We start from the raw sequence: 16074 nt of genomic DNA, 5'->3' as shown, positions 1-16074 counted from the left end.
TAGTTTTCACCGTGAAGTAAAAATTAGTTATTTTCTCAAACATTATAATGAAATATGGGTGTTACAATTACGCTAGAAATAATAATGACAGAGAAGTGTAACTTTGTTCTTTTTTTCAAGGAAAAGGAGTATTTTTGTTTTTAAGTCTAGCCCTCAAAATATTTGGTCTTTACGTGCTCTTAAAATAAAATTTATATGGATCCCCAGGGCTTTTGTTTATTTGGGTTATGTCTAATAGATATTTACTGTATTACAAACTAAAAACTAAAAAATGTTTGTTTCATTTGGAAATAGCAATGACAAGGCAATTTTATGTTAATATAAGTAACTATTTTTTATACATTGTTTTTATAATTTTGAAAATTTCTTTAATGTTTGGCTTAACAGAGGTCAGTTGGATCCTCTTATTTGTTTCTGCATTGAGTCTGATGAGATATCATACAATATGTATCCACTAGAAAAAATCATGGTACGTTCATGAAAGGAGGAGAATAAAAAATGTCAAATAAAGTCTTTGTTCTATTATGAAAGTAGTTTTGACATTGTAGACCTTCTTACAGGGTCTTAGGGGCCCTTGTGGTCTGGGGCCCACTCTTTGTGCTAAAGTAAAGTGGCAGTTTGTTTCAAAATATAAAATAACAAGGATGCCTGGGTGGTTCAGGGTTGGGCATCTGCCTTTGGCCCAGGGCGTGATCCTGGAGTCCTGGGATCAAGTTTCGCATCAGGCTTCCCGCATGGAGCCTGCTTCTCCCTCTTCCTGTGTCTCTGCCTCTCTGTGTGTCTCTCATTAATAAATAAATAAAATATTTTTAAAACCCCCCCCAAACCCCCCAAAAAACCCAAAATATAAAATAACATAATAAAGAACAAAACTTTGAAAGAGATTTTCATTTGCCTTGGTTTATAATATCTGTGTCTAAAAGTAAGCTGATGACGAATACTCACCATTTGCTTCAATGTGAATAGAACTGGAGGGTATTATGCTGAGTGAAGTAAGTCAATCAGAGGACAAACATTATATGGTTTCATTCATATGGGGAATATAAAAAATAGTGAAAAGGATTATAGGAGAAAGGAGAGAAAATGAGTGGGAAATACCAGAGAGGGTGACAGAACATGAGAGACTCCTAACTCTGGGAAATGAACAAGGGGAGTGGAAGGGGAGGTGGGTGGGGGGACAGGGTGACTGGGTGACGGGCACTGAGGGGGGCACTTGACGGGATAAGCACTGGGTGTTATACTATATGTTGGCAAATCGAACTCCAATAAAAAGAATAAAAAAATGAAGTTGAGAACCATATTAAAATTTTAGTAAGTTCACTCAAATTTGGTCAACTTATTTCTTTATTAATACTTTTCCCATGAAATTCAAAATTGTTCTTTTTGTGTAATCTCCCTTTTGTGCTTTCTGTTTATTTTGCCTTTATTTAAGGAAAAAATAAAGACCAAAGTTTCATCATTTACAAATGAGCTAAGATTATTTACAATCATGTTACTTTCTGTGCCTATTTCCAAATATTTTATTGTTGTTTTGAAAAATTAGGTAAGCAGTACTGTTTCTCAGGTACCCATGATCCTATCTTAATTGAGAACTCAATTCTCTTTTGACAACTCTTTTGATTTTGCCTTCTAAAGATCAGACCTAAATTTAGTAAAAAGTAAAAATTTCAGAATATCTTTTATACCTAAAACTATCTTTGAAATCTCTGAGTGGCTCTCTAGAAAAATCACAAAGATTTTTTCTTTCATCTTACAAAAGGAGATGTTAGAAATAATTAAGTTTGTTTGATATGTTACTATTATAAGAGTTTCATGTGAGGGGAATTGCCATCATATCTGAGAAGAGATGTGCTCAGCATGCCCTGGGTTAGATCTATGTATGTCACATGTCACTATAAATATTTCATAAATTGTGTGCTTTATGGGATGTGTTTGGAGATTTGACAATGCCTTTGCTGTCCATAATATGTTTGCATCCTCAGGGGAAACACATCAAAACTTTTATGATATAGTTATATATTGTATCTGAATAGAGAATTTTACTTATCTTCTCTTCTGATATTATTGGTTACAGTATGAATTAAGTACAGCCATTAAGTATCTGTCATCTTTGTAAAGTTTCTGTTTTACTCTAATGGTTGCTTGAGGGCTCTCCTAAAAGCTACAGTAAATAGTTTGTGCCTGCCACAAAGATTCAGAATACTAGGGAAAAGGACTATCATAAGTACTCTGAACTATTGATATTTCAAAGAATAGTCTCTTGGGTACAGGCACCTGAGGTGACATAGCTTAGATAACTTTTATGTAGTACCAGTAGACTCTGCCAGGAATCCTAGAGCCCTTTAGAATAGAAGCAGATGGCTTCATGAAAGTGGACTGTTAACCCAGGATCTAGCAGAACAAGAATGACATAAAACTGAATGAAATAATAAGAATATTTTATTGTATTTATTTGGAATATTGTTGATTAATTTTAATATTCTATTGCTTTATGGCTCTAGATTTGTAAAACAAACTGATGGAGGCCTTTGTAGTTAATTGACACTTTTGCTGTTAAATAATCAGGGGAAGCCTATGAGAACAGCCTTTTTTTGTGATCAGTAATGATCTCTTTGATTATTTTGATCATATGAGGTAGAAGGGGGACACTGTCAGGAAAAATTAAGAGACTTTCAAGTAGGCAAAAAAAAAAAAAAAAAAAAAAAAAAAAGAAATCACTGGCTGTCCAATCTAGTATCCTTCTCAGTTATCTGCACCTTTCATTGTCTTTGAGGTATTTTACAATTCTGTAGGTTGTAGAAAATTTATAGTAATGCATATAATTATTTAGTTTTCAGAGCAAAAATTTTTGCTTGTTTACTTGAAACTGTCGGTGTTTTATAAAAAATAAACACTTTGTGGCAGAGGGAGGTGGAGATAGGAAAAGATTTTGAGGGAGACAACTATAGAAGGGCCATTAGTGCAGTAATAAAGAAGTCTAACATTGAGAAGTATTCTATCTTTACCATAGTTGAGCCACAATTGCCAAACCTATGTATGTTAGAAGCTTGTTGCCTTTTCAGAAGTATTGGAAGAGATAACTTTCAGGTATTGTCCCATAATTAAGCTCATTAGCAACTAAGATAAATTATACATGAAATACTCCCTGGAAGCAACAAATTTAACATTTAAGTATTCTTAACTTCAGGGTTTGCTCTTGTGTTATTCAGAGCACCACAGGCAGTTTAATGGTAATGAAAACAGACAGGCTGAAAATGACTTCTCGTAGCTCTACTATAAAGCAGATCTCAGCTCTGGGCTTTGTGATCTCAGAAGACGTCTGCAGCAATTTGCTCTACATAGGGCTAAGGACTTCTATGAGACTTTGAGGGAAGACTAGCCTAGCAATCTGTCGGCTATAAGGAGAATACTACCCACACTTCAACACCTTCACTCCTGGATGTAATATGAAATGGACATTTTGGACTGAGATTCTCTATTTTTCTTCTATGGTTTTTGCCCGCTGAAGGGTTATTTTTAACACTCTAAACCTAGTTGTGAATGAAAGGTAGGCATTCGCTGTTCATACTACTAAATTCTGCCAAATAGGTTATAAATTTAGGCAGTTTAATAGCTATATAGGGCAGAGATCAAGAATAATCATATATGTGTATAAGATGCTCTTGGAAAAATCTGAATTTTGGTAAAAACTGCTATTATGACAATATTTTTGTAACTTTTCAGTCATTAATATGAAAAAAAGAAGAAATGGAAAGGGATTAAAGGCTGGAAAAATGGGATCCCTGGGTGGCGCAGCGGTTTGGCGCCTGCCTTTGGCCCAGGGCGCGATCCTGGAGACCCGGGATCAAATCCCACATCGGGCTCCCAGTGCATGGAGCCTGCTTCTCCCTCTGCCTGTGTCTCTGCCTCTCTCTCTGTGTGTGTGTGACTATCATAAATAAATAAAAATTTAAAAAATAATAAAAAAATAAAGGCTGGAAAATATTTTATGTTCTGAAATATTTTTGAACTAAAACATCAGGTTGGTTATTGTAGTAAAGTATATTTTGCTCTTATAATATTATTCAATGTACCCAATAATCATCATGAACCAACACATTTCATTAAGATACAAACTTAATGATACTGAGACACTGAAATTGTGATTTTTAAAGGACTAAGCATAAACTTTATGCAAATATATTTAGTCTTACAAAATCCTTTATACACTTATATATATGTTTGTGTTATATTGTCATCATTATTATGATTATGATCATTATTATTTGTCAAAAAGGGCAATGAAATGCCTAATCCTGTCTTTCTTCCCTGTAAGGGGCTAAGGGTTCTTTATTAGGTTCAGAATATGTGGTGGGGGAGGACAGGATCTTGGGTAAATATCATGTATAAAGGATACCCTAATGTTTTCGTAGAGTAAGCAAAGAAGCAGAAGTCTTCAAGGGAACATGAAAATCATTTTGCAAGTTGCAGGATTCTCTAAGCTATTCCTGAGGTCAGCCCTCTGATCTACTCACACTGCATCCCTTTTAGAATGCCCAGAAATATCTGAAGCCCTACGGATTTTCAGATTTGTGCAGGTCTGGTTATAGATAACAGATATCTACCAGACTACAGTTAATCAAAGACATTACTGTGGATAAATTTTCATGAGCCCCATTTTTTCATACCTTTTCCCCCATGGATACACCCCCTGATGTGATGATGACATCAGCACGACTGATACCCTCATTCAGGGCATTGAGTAAGTCATCTGGGCTGGAAAAAAATAAAGACAAATTAATTATCCACTAGAAAAAATTTTTAGATATTTAAATGCCAACTTAAAACTAGACCATTTTATTCACTGAGTAGGCATTAACATGGGGTATAGCACTATATTCTGTATGAAGTGAGAATCAAAAAAGGTCCTGCCCAATGGAAGCATAACTGTTATTGCAGAGAAAGAACCTTATAAATATGGAAGTAGTGGCTACTGGTATTTTCATGGGGCTTTCCGTTCTAACAAGGCAGCATAATGAGGGAAGACATTGAGGTGCTGGTAGGTGTCTAACCAGCCCACTTTGCCTTGGATAATCCCAAATTTAGTATTAAAAGTCACATGTCCTAGGGAATCCCAGGCAAATGGAGATGGTTGGTGACCCTAGGTGTTGGGACAGGTCATGTAAGACTCTTTATAGGTATAGGGAATAGGACTTAAGTTAGGCCTTGAGAAATAGGCAAGACTTTTTCAGGGGGAAAGACTGAGAAAAAGCCTTGTAAACAAGAGGATCAGCCTGTGATGTAGCTTCAGTGTCTAGAGTGAAGAGAGAGGCTGAAAGGATAGGATGAATATTAGGGATTGAAATTAGTCAGATTCCTGATAATGAACTGAAAAGACCAGTTTATAGGCCCTTTGATTGCACAGGTCAAAGGCCGGGAAGAAGAGATGGAGCAAAATCAAGAGTCAATCTTGTGGATGTTAGAAGGGTTACAAAGGCATAACTTGAGATTGATGAATTGAGGAAAAAAACCAATGTGTCAGGCATAAGGGCTTATAGGGGGATAGAAGGCAAAGGTTAGCTAAAAAGGACTTTGTAGTTACTATTTGAATTTCGTACAAAGGTACTGGTAATGTACACTGCACTTGCACTCCCCTTCAGATGACAGAAAGGGAGCCTTTTAAGGAATACCTATCTAGCCTACACCCTTGTTTTCTGAGAACTTCCTATGTGTGGGGAGGGGTGGTTGTGGTTCTCCTCCATGGACTTCTAACATGTACATCTAAAAAGGGAGTAATCCTAGCTTCTGTTTTTCTAGTTCTTGTGTTTAGTCCCTCTAGAGGACTATTTGGCTCTTGGGTTCCATGAGATAACCCTATATCTTCCCATAAACCCTTCCTTTGCTTAAGCTAGCCTCAATGTTTTTTTGTAACTTGAAATCAAAGGCTATCTCAATGAGATAGCATACATTCCCCCAAATCACTCTTACTGGTGAAGTTTTTTCATGTCCCTTTATCTTAATGCACTATTTAATGGGGGAGGGAGGGAGAGAGGAGAAGGGAAAGTGGGTGGAGGAGAAAAGATCTGTAACTAGGACATCATTTCCCTTTTTAACCAGGGATGACAGAGGTAAGGAGAGGACCTTGAGATTCATGTGAAAGGCTACCTTTGGCTCTGTAAGGCTCTAGAAGAGATAAGCTAGTTGGGAGATGACATAGTACAGAGATCGAGAGTACAAATTCTGAAGTCAGACTACCTGAAGTTAAATCCTGGTGCTACTATTTGCTAGATGTAGAACCCTGGACAAGTTGCTTAACTTCTCTTTGCCTAAGCTTTCCATCAATAGAGTAGAGATAATATAGGGTTGTTCTGAGCATTAAGTGACATAATACATATAAAACAGTTTGTGGAATAGTATATAGCACAAATTAAGTTTTAAAGAAAGGTTAGTTGTTATTACTGCTGTACAGAAGCTTATATAAACATACTTAACAACTTGGCAAACTTCATCTTTAACATGCTTAGTAGTTTTTATTTAGGAGAATATTCATGAGTAACACAGAAGAAAATCATAGATTGGGCCTTAGATACATTCAGAACTGTATGTGAAAGTCCAAATGGCTCAATAGCAAGCTAAACCTGGTTCCAGACTAATAGTTTCATTTACTAGTTGGTTATCTCACTGGATCTGGATAAAATTCTCCTTTTCAAGCACTGGCCTGTCTGTAAGTATACCGGGGGTTGTTTGGCTCTGAGGAGCAAGCTCCCAAGAAGACCCACACGTAGAAGTCTGAAAACTGGCTCACATGGGCTTCAAACTACAAACGTAGGAACTCTTTAAAATCATCCACTTAATTGCTTATGCAGCTAAAAAGGAACCCAGGTATTTAATAAAGATAGGATCTATGTGTAAAACATAAAACAAAACAAAACAACTTAAAAAATCCCTTTCAAAGTTAAACTGGTTGAGCAAACATTTTAGAAGAATTATATTCAGTAATGGGTGTTTTTAAAGTATTTTGAATTAAGTATTTTGTATAGATTCTTCATTAATCTTTTTCATTTTGCATTAGTGAAAAAGATAGCAACTTATTCCGTTGTGTTGAAATACTATAAGATATGCATAATCACTGCATGTTGAGAGCTCAGGGCCTCTTGCCTTGCTGGATATTATTATTAATCAGGCTGAGCCAAATAGCTGGCCAATGGAATAAATGGAAAAATACAAACGTAGGATAATGTGGAACGTAGTTTGGGTGAATGGACAGTGAATATTATTAACAAAATATAATTTTGTATTAGTACAAACAGACATTAGCTAATTTCACCAATTTCACAATATGTAACTCATATCATGTCAACTCTAGAGGATTATGGTAAAGTGACATAGCAGTAGTGACATACACATCTTCATGTTATTAATCTTTGTAGGTGGATAAAGGTCCTGGGAGACGCCAGCTGATGATGCAAATAAACATACATTTAGGTGATACTAATGTGATACTTTTTCCTATTCATTGTTTCTACATTATCTTGGAAGATGTTTTTTCCCTATTTTATAAAACTGCAGAGACATCAGCTCTCCATATGAACTTTTATAACTTACAGAAATAAACCAAAAGGGATTTTATGCCTTTTAGTATTCAAATAATATTTTCAATGTTGCTTTTACTCTGTGTCTGGTGTATTCACAAAATCACTGACTCTCAAAGTTGGAAAGGCTTTTTTGGGGGTATTGTGTTGTGTTGGGTATCACAGCTGGGTGCATTCTTTGGTCCTTCTCTATCTCCTTCTGCCTCTCTCCTTGACTTTACTTTCTGTTGCATATTTCTGGTCTCTGGGATCTAGTTAGAAATCATGGCTTAGTAGAGGGTCAGGTACAAATGTATGACAACAGTGAAAGGATCTATAACTTCATTTATATTGCATACTATAACTATACTGCTTCACAATAAGTCTGTGAGGTAGATTGAACAGGTAATATGCTTGTTTTATAGAAAAAAGATGTTAGAGTAAAGGAATATTTTATTTATTTTTTAAATGGGCTCCATGCCCAGCAACTGGAGATCAAGACCTGAGCTGAGATCAAGAGTCAGATGCTTAACCAGCTGAGTGACCCAGGCATCCCCAAAGTTGTGTTTTAAAGGTGAGGTAGAGCAATAAGTGGCAGAGCTAGAACCAGAGCCTCTGATTCTCATTAAGTGTTTATTCCATCCAACTGACTAATCAGCCTGATTGTCTAGTTTTTTCAGGAGTATGACATGTCATATAAGGAAAAGTCTCATGAGAATGGGCCCTTGTGCAAAAATATCAAATAGAGGATGTTAAGGCAAAAAGTGAGAATCTATTTATGTTGACTAGGAAAGTGTATGTGTGGACATGTTAGTATAATTCTGGGGAATGAAACAAATGTGATTCTGAAACCTATATTCAGATGGAAACTAAATAAGATTTTGATTAAACATAACTTTAGGGCTTATTTACAAGTCATAAATTTGCTTTTTTATGATTCATATTATATTTCAAATGACAAAAATATTTCCAACATAACAGAATAGTATAACAGCCATGTATACATCTTTCAGATTTGATGAACACTAATATTTCCCCATATTTACTTCATATTCCCTCTCCCCTCCTTTGTTTACTTTAAAGAAATAAAACAAGTTTGCTTTATAAAACAAAGCAATTACTCTGAATAATGATAAAGGAATAGATAGCAAGGATTATAATTGTGGATATTACAGAATTCATGATTTTCTCAGTTTTGTTAAATAGAACATGGTATACTAATCTTCTCAAAGATGGGAGAGTAAAACTAAAACATTATGATCTGATCTTTTATTATATATGACCTTATGTATATTACATATCTTTTTACATTACTTTGTATATATTAGATCATTAGATATTTAAGAAATAAAAGTAATGACAATAATACGCACATTTTAAAAGAACAATACATTTTCACAGGTATGTTTTCACAACTCTATGGGGTAGGCAGGGCAAGAAAGGGCACTGAGGTTCACAGAGTTAGTGAAAGGTTCAAGGTTACCTCCTGTTCACTTTACTATTCTTTGAAACTACTGTAATATTCACATAGTGAAAGATACTTTGTTATACACAGGATGCTTTCAGATAAAAGCTGTTTATCATTTTTTATCTAAATATATAAATCTTTTTGGTGGCTGCTAAATAGGAATCATAAAAACTTGACATTTTGTACTTTTCAAGTTTGAACTATCTTCTCACCATTACCACTGAGGGGATGCTGGATTAAGATGCCAGTAGCTTCCCTTTTCTCAAAGAGCAGCACATCTTAAAGAGATAATTCTTCCTTCATTAACAATTGCAGTTTTAATTAGATTTGAATGATTAACCATTTCTTTAAAGATAACTGAATACTAGCATTAGTCTTAATTTACTAGCACTTTTATCCCTTTTCATTTAAATTATTAAGTACCTACACATCATTCTCTTAGAGTACCAATATTATATAAAACCATTTTACAAGAGAGCTGATTTAGTACAAAATGTTAAAAATTTAAGGACTAGGTGACAGAAAATAGAACTATTACTTGAAGCCCTGAATGTCACAAAGTCTAGAACCCGTTTTGTCTCTACTGCTAACTGAGATGACTCTGAAAAGCAAACATCACTTTTTGGGGGCTCATTATCCTTATCTGTATAATAAGAACATTTGGACAAATGTTCTTTCTAGCTCTAACATTCACTGATTTGAACCACTTGAAGTGAGTGGAATCCACTTTAAGCACAAAGGTATCATTCTTTCCTTCCTTTCTCTCTCTCTTTCTTTCTTTTTTGTATTTTAATGGAACACTGGCAGCTTGCTGCTGGTGTGTTCCAGTTCATGAGTTGTGACTTCTGTGCCTTTTACCATTTGTGGTCCTTTTTTCCACTACAACTATGTTAACATCAGGGCCACAGTACCCTAGCAGCTTCCTGAGGGCTGAGAATAAATAGAACTCTCAGCAGGCAAAGGAAAATACCAGCAATCTAAGAAGCTAGCAGGTGGAGGGTAGAAGAAGAAGCACAATTTAAGATAGCTTCGACTGAAACTGCTGGGGGAAATAATTTCAGCAACAATAACAACAAACAGTTAAAGCACTAATGGAGACAGGCTTATAACGTTAAAAGGATGTTCTATGAAAAACATGATTTTCAAGTTTAAAAATTTAGCAGATGAAGGTGAATATAGTGCCTAATACAAACCCAATTAATGGCCTGAAAGACTAAGTGGTAGAAATATCTCAAAGGAATGGGGGCACCTGGATACTTCAGTCAATTAAACATCCGACTCTATTTTGGCTCAGGTCATGATCTCAGAGTCATGAAATTGAGCCCCTAGTCTGGCTCTGTGCCCCTCAGGGAATCTGCTGGAGATAGGGGAAGATGGAAAGGAAAGGAAGCACTTTTGAAATACATTTACAAACACATGTATAAAACTATACAGCTAAATCTAAATGAACAATGATCAGATAAACTGGGAAATTACAATGTATGTACTAAAAATGGATTTCCCCAAAGTTGTAGAAGCACACTGTAAAAGAGAACTTAATAGTAGTTTAGAATTCAAAGCATTTTCTCAGCAATATCTAGAAGCTTAGGGATTGGAGGAGATGGAGAAAGTGAAAGTTCACTGGTATAGGGACACATAGAGGAAATAGGAATGCCTTGGAGGAGGGATATAGTTAACATCTTTTAAAAAATATAATGGTGGAAAGAATAGTGGAGAAGTGTATATTTGATTATGAATATATGAAATTAGAAGGAAAGTATAAGGAGAATGATAAAGCATAGCACACCTTCCAAAATAGTAAGGGGGCAAAAGGAAACAAATAGTACCTGGATCAAACCAACAACAGGAAAAAGGACAAGGAGGAAATAACAAAATTGAATACATTGCAAAAATAAGATGGAAGAAAAACATTAAGGGAATAATTTATAGCAAACTTCATGGTACAGCAAAATAAACTTTATATCAGGATCAGTGTTATAGTAATTTAAGGTTGGTGCAAAATTGAGGCTTTTTTTTTTTAAAGCTCAAATTTCATTTGAATGTCATTCACAAAGGATACACTAAAAAATGAAAGACTGAAAAACACTGATAGGGCAAAAAGACACCAGCCAAGTGTAAATAAGCAAAAAATCAGGACTGGAATATTAATGTCAAAGTGGAATTTAAGTTAAAAGAACTAAAAAGGATAAAGAGAGGCAACAAATTGTGATAAAAGGCAAATTTGTAAATTTGATATAATGTATGGCTCTCTCAGAAGACAAGGTATCATTTTATCTAGGCTTCTTGATTGCCCTGCCAAATCCCTGCACATCGTAGGCACTCAATAAATAAACTGAATTAACCCTGGCCTCAACTCAATCTACAGTAGCTTTGGGAATAGAGAGTGTACCACTATTACAACTATAATGTAATATAATAATATTGTCTGCAGATGGAAGAGAAGATACTACTTAGCATTTATATAATCATAAATAGTACTTTCTTTGAAAGGTTGTCACATAGAAGAGGGAGTAAATTTACTTGGTATTGGTCCAGAGGGCAGAATTAGGGCTAATGGATGGAAGAAACAGGGATAAAGACTTTGGCTCAGTGTAATGCAAAATCATCCTCACCACAACAGCCATTCAACAATAGAATGAGCTGCCTCACAATGCAAATAAGATCTTTCTCACTAAAAGCATCAAACAAAAACCTGATGGCTAGCTGTTAGAAATTTCTCTAATTCCTCCACTGTGTGAAAGACTGGATTTAGCTAACATCAGAAGTTCCTTTCAATTTTAAGATACTGCAATCCTATGGAAATAACTGAAATTAATGTTATTTTCTTTTCACATATAGACTGAAGCAGAGAGGGAGAAACTGACTACAGCACTGAAATATAATACTCATCTTGCAGATCAGACTTTTCTTTCTCTCACTTTCTGAACATTAGGAATATTTGACTATTTGACTTGAGTAAAAAAACCAAAACCTAATCAAACCAAACCAAACCAAACCAAAAACAGGCACTTTTCCTCCCAAAGCTATGACATTCACTTTCAGCTTGGGAAATGGCTACCAATAATAATAACTATACTCTCCCTGGAATTCTAACTTAACTGTAATTTAATTGAACATCAAAGAAGCCTAAACTCAACAGAAAGTAGATAAAAGAGCAAGGTAAAGCATATCTCAAAATAAATCTCAGAGAATTCAAGAGAAGTATTCATGAAAAGCTTTCTCAATACTTTATATACTTCAATTTTCATGAAAGTAGAATAATTCTAGAAGGTATGATATCTTTTGACTATAACATCTTTTCAGATTTCAGAGGGCTTTGGGAGCCCACCTTCAGTTCAGACTTTTTTGTTTTTTAAAGTTTGTGTTGGCCTTAAATTATAATCTTGACTCTGACATAATTTTTTTCCCTTTATCAGGAGGTCTACGATAAAATTCAAAACCAAGACAGAGCCTTTACCCAAGTTTAGATTTTATGGATTTCAGACACAGCATTCAGAATGCAAATGCAGTTTTATTTTAAAATATTTAATATAAACACACAGATGGACAACAGCTGCTAATTAGTTTCCTGTTTCATCTGTTACACCAACTGTGAGCTGTATCATTTTAAGATGAGTGAAGATGACAGTGGGAAAGTGAGAAAAATTCTAGGATTTGGAGATTAAGGAATAATGCCAGTTGATCATACCAAGAGAACAACAACAACAACAACAAACAACAAAAACCCCAGTTCTGGACATACACCAGTCATATACTAATTTCATCAGAGGTCAAGGATACATTCCTCAACTACACGTGTTTTCTGGGCATCTATTTCATGTACTGAATTAAACTCCATACTACATTTAAGTCATCACATAGTCCTTTGGTTCCACTGGGTGTTCAGGCACTATAAAGTCATGGAAAGACAGAGGAAAGCATGGTCCCTGTCTTTAAGTTTATAAGCTAGTGCAGAAAATATATGACAAAAATATAGGAAAATGAATGAAATAAGCAATGAAATTAATATACTGGTTGAATTCAAATACATTAATTAAAATGAAAATATATATAAAAGTAAAATGTATAAATGTTGAGTGGGGCAGAATGATCAGAATTGGCATGGGAAAATCACGAAAGGCTTTCTGGAGGAGATTACTTTCTAAGTAGGAAAACAATTTCTAAAAGTACAGTAATACCTAGAGGTCATTTTAAGAAGAATGAGTAACATTAACTGTAATAACTCTTAAGGGTGAGAAAGGCAAGTGTAATAGCCACCAAGAAAGTCTGTTCCTGAGAGTGGGAAGAATCTCTTGTCAAACACATTTGGGAAGTAGAATATTTTTGCTTGGCCAATAGAAAACGAGAGATTTCTCTTAATAAATAAATCTATTTAGAAATCTATCAGAAAATAAATCTATTAGTTGACTCAAAAATTAAAACTTTACATTTTGAGCAGAAAAGTATTTATTTCATAAGAGAAGAAAGGCAGTTTATAAAGATGACAAGAACTAATTAAATTTGGATCTAAATTTAGATCCCTGACAGTTAGAAATTTCTGCTTTTAGAACATTAGGTAAATACTAAGATGTTAGGATATGTTCAGTGCACATACTGGAACATGTAAAACACTGGGCTTTGCCCGAATAATCACTAGACTGTGAAGTCTACCTTGATAAACCCCTTTTAAATGCGCCGGTCTTATAGAATTCAGTTTGCTATCTCAGTGCTTACTCCCTTTCTGTTTCATGCTTTAATGTGAAAAGGCAGCTTCACAAATTGGCAGCAACAGAAGTAGGCAATTCAAATCCAAAACACCAATCTGTGACACAGCCAAGCAAGCCCAGTATGATTTGAGTGGGGCAGGCTCTGTGATGGCAATTTTCCAGAAGGGGGAACTCTTTCCATAATTATGGGAATTTCTCAGCCCTTCAGGCCTTGCAAGGCTAGAAGGTCTAAGTCAGCAGTTGGAAGCAAAATTACCAAGCTGTTTTAAAACTGATGTAAAAATATAAACAGCTCGATAGTTAAAATCAGTTTTAGACATGATATAAATTCAATTAATGCGGAACTTTAAGAAATCTTCCCTAAGTGGATTCTGTGTGTTTGGATCATGATTACTGCCTATTATACTTAAGAGGTAAATATATAACATTATCTATTTAAGCCTGAGGGAGCAGCTCCCCAACTTTTTAAATTAGAGGCTTCATAAATCCATTTGGAATGCTACTCCCTCTACCATTTTATGTTTTTCTTCAGAAATATAAAACGAATTATCTCAGCCATAAAGCTTTATGTTGTGCCCTTTTGGGGATGTGTCTCAGTCACTAATGCAATTCTGTTGTTAGTGCCATACTTTCTGGTCTGTCCCTATGGCTAAGGTTTTTGGACTCACTGTGAAGGGACCCTATAAGATTCTTCTGGACAGTTGTCTATTTTCTAGGTTCCATGGAAAGAGGGTGGTATAGAAAAAAATGGTAAGGCTATCTAATCTAGGAGATATATCCCTATTAAGTACCATGCATAAAAGGTTACCAAAATACACCTTCAACATCCTAGCCTTCATTGAGCTTATGGGCTGGTAGGAAAGAAAACAACCTTGACTTAATAGAAACAAATCCTTTTTCCTCCCTGTTTAAATAACAAAAATAGCAATTTCTCTAAGAAATTTTATCAGGAAAGAGAGGAAAGGGCAAAGAAAAAAAAAAGAGAAAAATAGAGAAGAAGCTATGTGCTCAAATCATGACTATTTTAACCAAGTCTGGCCATGATTATCTTGGCTGGAACTTAGAGTATACTCTACTCATTTACCTACCCAAACTTCCTCATTTACTATAGACTCTTCCCCATATTACGGAAACAGTAGTAGCTCATGCTGCCTAGGAAGACAAAAGGAGACTTACAGGTTATTTAACCAGCCATGGAGAAAGGAATACTAGGGCATCTACTATTCCATATTCAAGGTGGAAATAGGATGGTGCTTAGAAGGAGTGTATCCCTATAAACTCACACCAATTTGTGCCAATTAGAAATCTCCAGATTTGACCAGTTTCATATTCAGGTCAGACTCAGTTCTCTCTCTTTTTCTGTTACCCCCTGACATTTACTAAATAGCTACCATGTGCTGACACTCACTGTTCTAATTGCTGAGGATACGACTTGTTTGAAAAATTGTTTTACATGCCTACCAACAGTTGAGGACAGCAGTTATTTTATTTACCACTTCACCTCTGCTATCAACATAGCTTTGTATATGTCAGACACTCAACAAATGGTCATAAAATGGATAAAATAAAAATTTAAAGATACTTCAAATAATTATGGGTATATGCCAAGATTTAGTTATACAGGTGTTCATTGTATAATTAAGAAAGGTTAGGTACAACCTAATATCTGACAACAAAGGACCGTATAAATAAATAACATTAAACTTTATACTGAGAATAATATATAGGCATTTAAATGATATTGCAGAGGACTATGTAATAATATAGACAGATATTTATGATATACTGAGTGAAAAAGAAAAGTTAAAATAAGACTATAATTCCTCTGTTTTCATATACTCCCACACATATGAACTGTACACACAGAGAATTGAAGAATGCAAGAAGAGTAATACTGGGTAATGGGATTAGGTATTAATTTCCTTTCTTTGCTTTTTTTGGTGAACGTATATTCTCTAAATTTTCTTCGTTAAACATTCATTTGTTCTAAGATTAAAAAGTTAAATTAAAAATGTACACTAGAACATTTAGAACAATGGCCCAAGTGCATAACAGAACTGGGCCAGGAATAGAAGATGATTATGTTTTCTCCAATCTAAAATCTTTCAAAGTCTTACCATGAATTACTCTGCAAACAGTATTAAAAGATACCACGTAGTCAGTACAAAGCTGACAACTTCAGGTAAGTCTTTTTTGCACAGATGATTTGTAACTCACAGGTTATGTTCCCAGAGTCTCTACATAAAATTGGTTGTATGGAACTTAGAACAAATTTCTAAATAAACATCTATAAGTACTATAGATGGTGGGTATGATTCGAGGGTAAACAAACCAACCTTAATTTAGCTCA

At 34.9% G+C, this 16074-nt stretch overlaps 1 protein-coding gene across 36 annotated transcripts in view; it reads right to left on the bottom strand.

Annotated features, from left to right (window-relative positions):
• GPHN (gephyrin) overlaps window positions 1-16074 on the bottom strand; it is a 620367-nt gene that overhangs the window by 30974 nt on the left and 573319 nt on the right. For all 36 annotated transcript variants that reach the window (XM_026008409.2, XM_026008412.2, XM_072761754.1 and 33 more), the window contains one exon: window positions 4668-4755. In XM_026008409.2, the coding sequence (XP_025864194.1) occupies window positions 4668-4755 (88 nt within the window). The remainder of the gene's footprint in view (window positions 1-4667; window positions 4756-16074) is intronic.

The sequence above is a fragment of the Vulpes vulpes genome, chromosome 6 (genome assembly GCF_048418805.1).
Source record: "Vulpes vulpes isolate BD-2025 chromosome 6, VulVul3, whole genome shotgun sequence".
Lineage (NCBI taxonomy): Eukaryota > Metazoa > Chordata > Mammalia > Carnivora > Canidae > Vulpes > Vulpes vulpes.
This window is presented reverse-complemented; position numbering and strand designations above follow the sequence as displayed.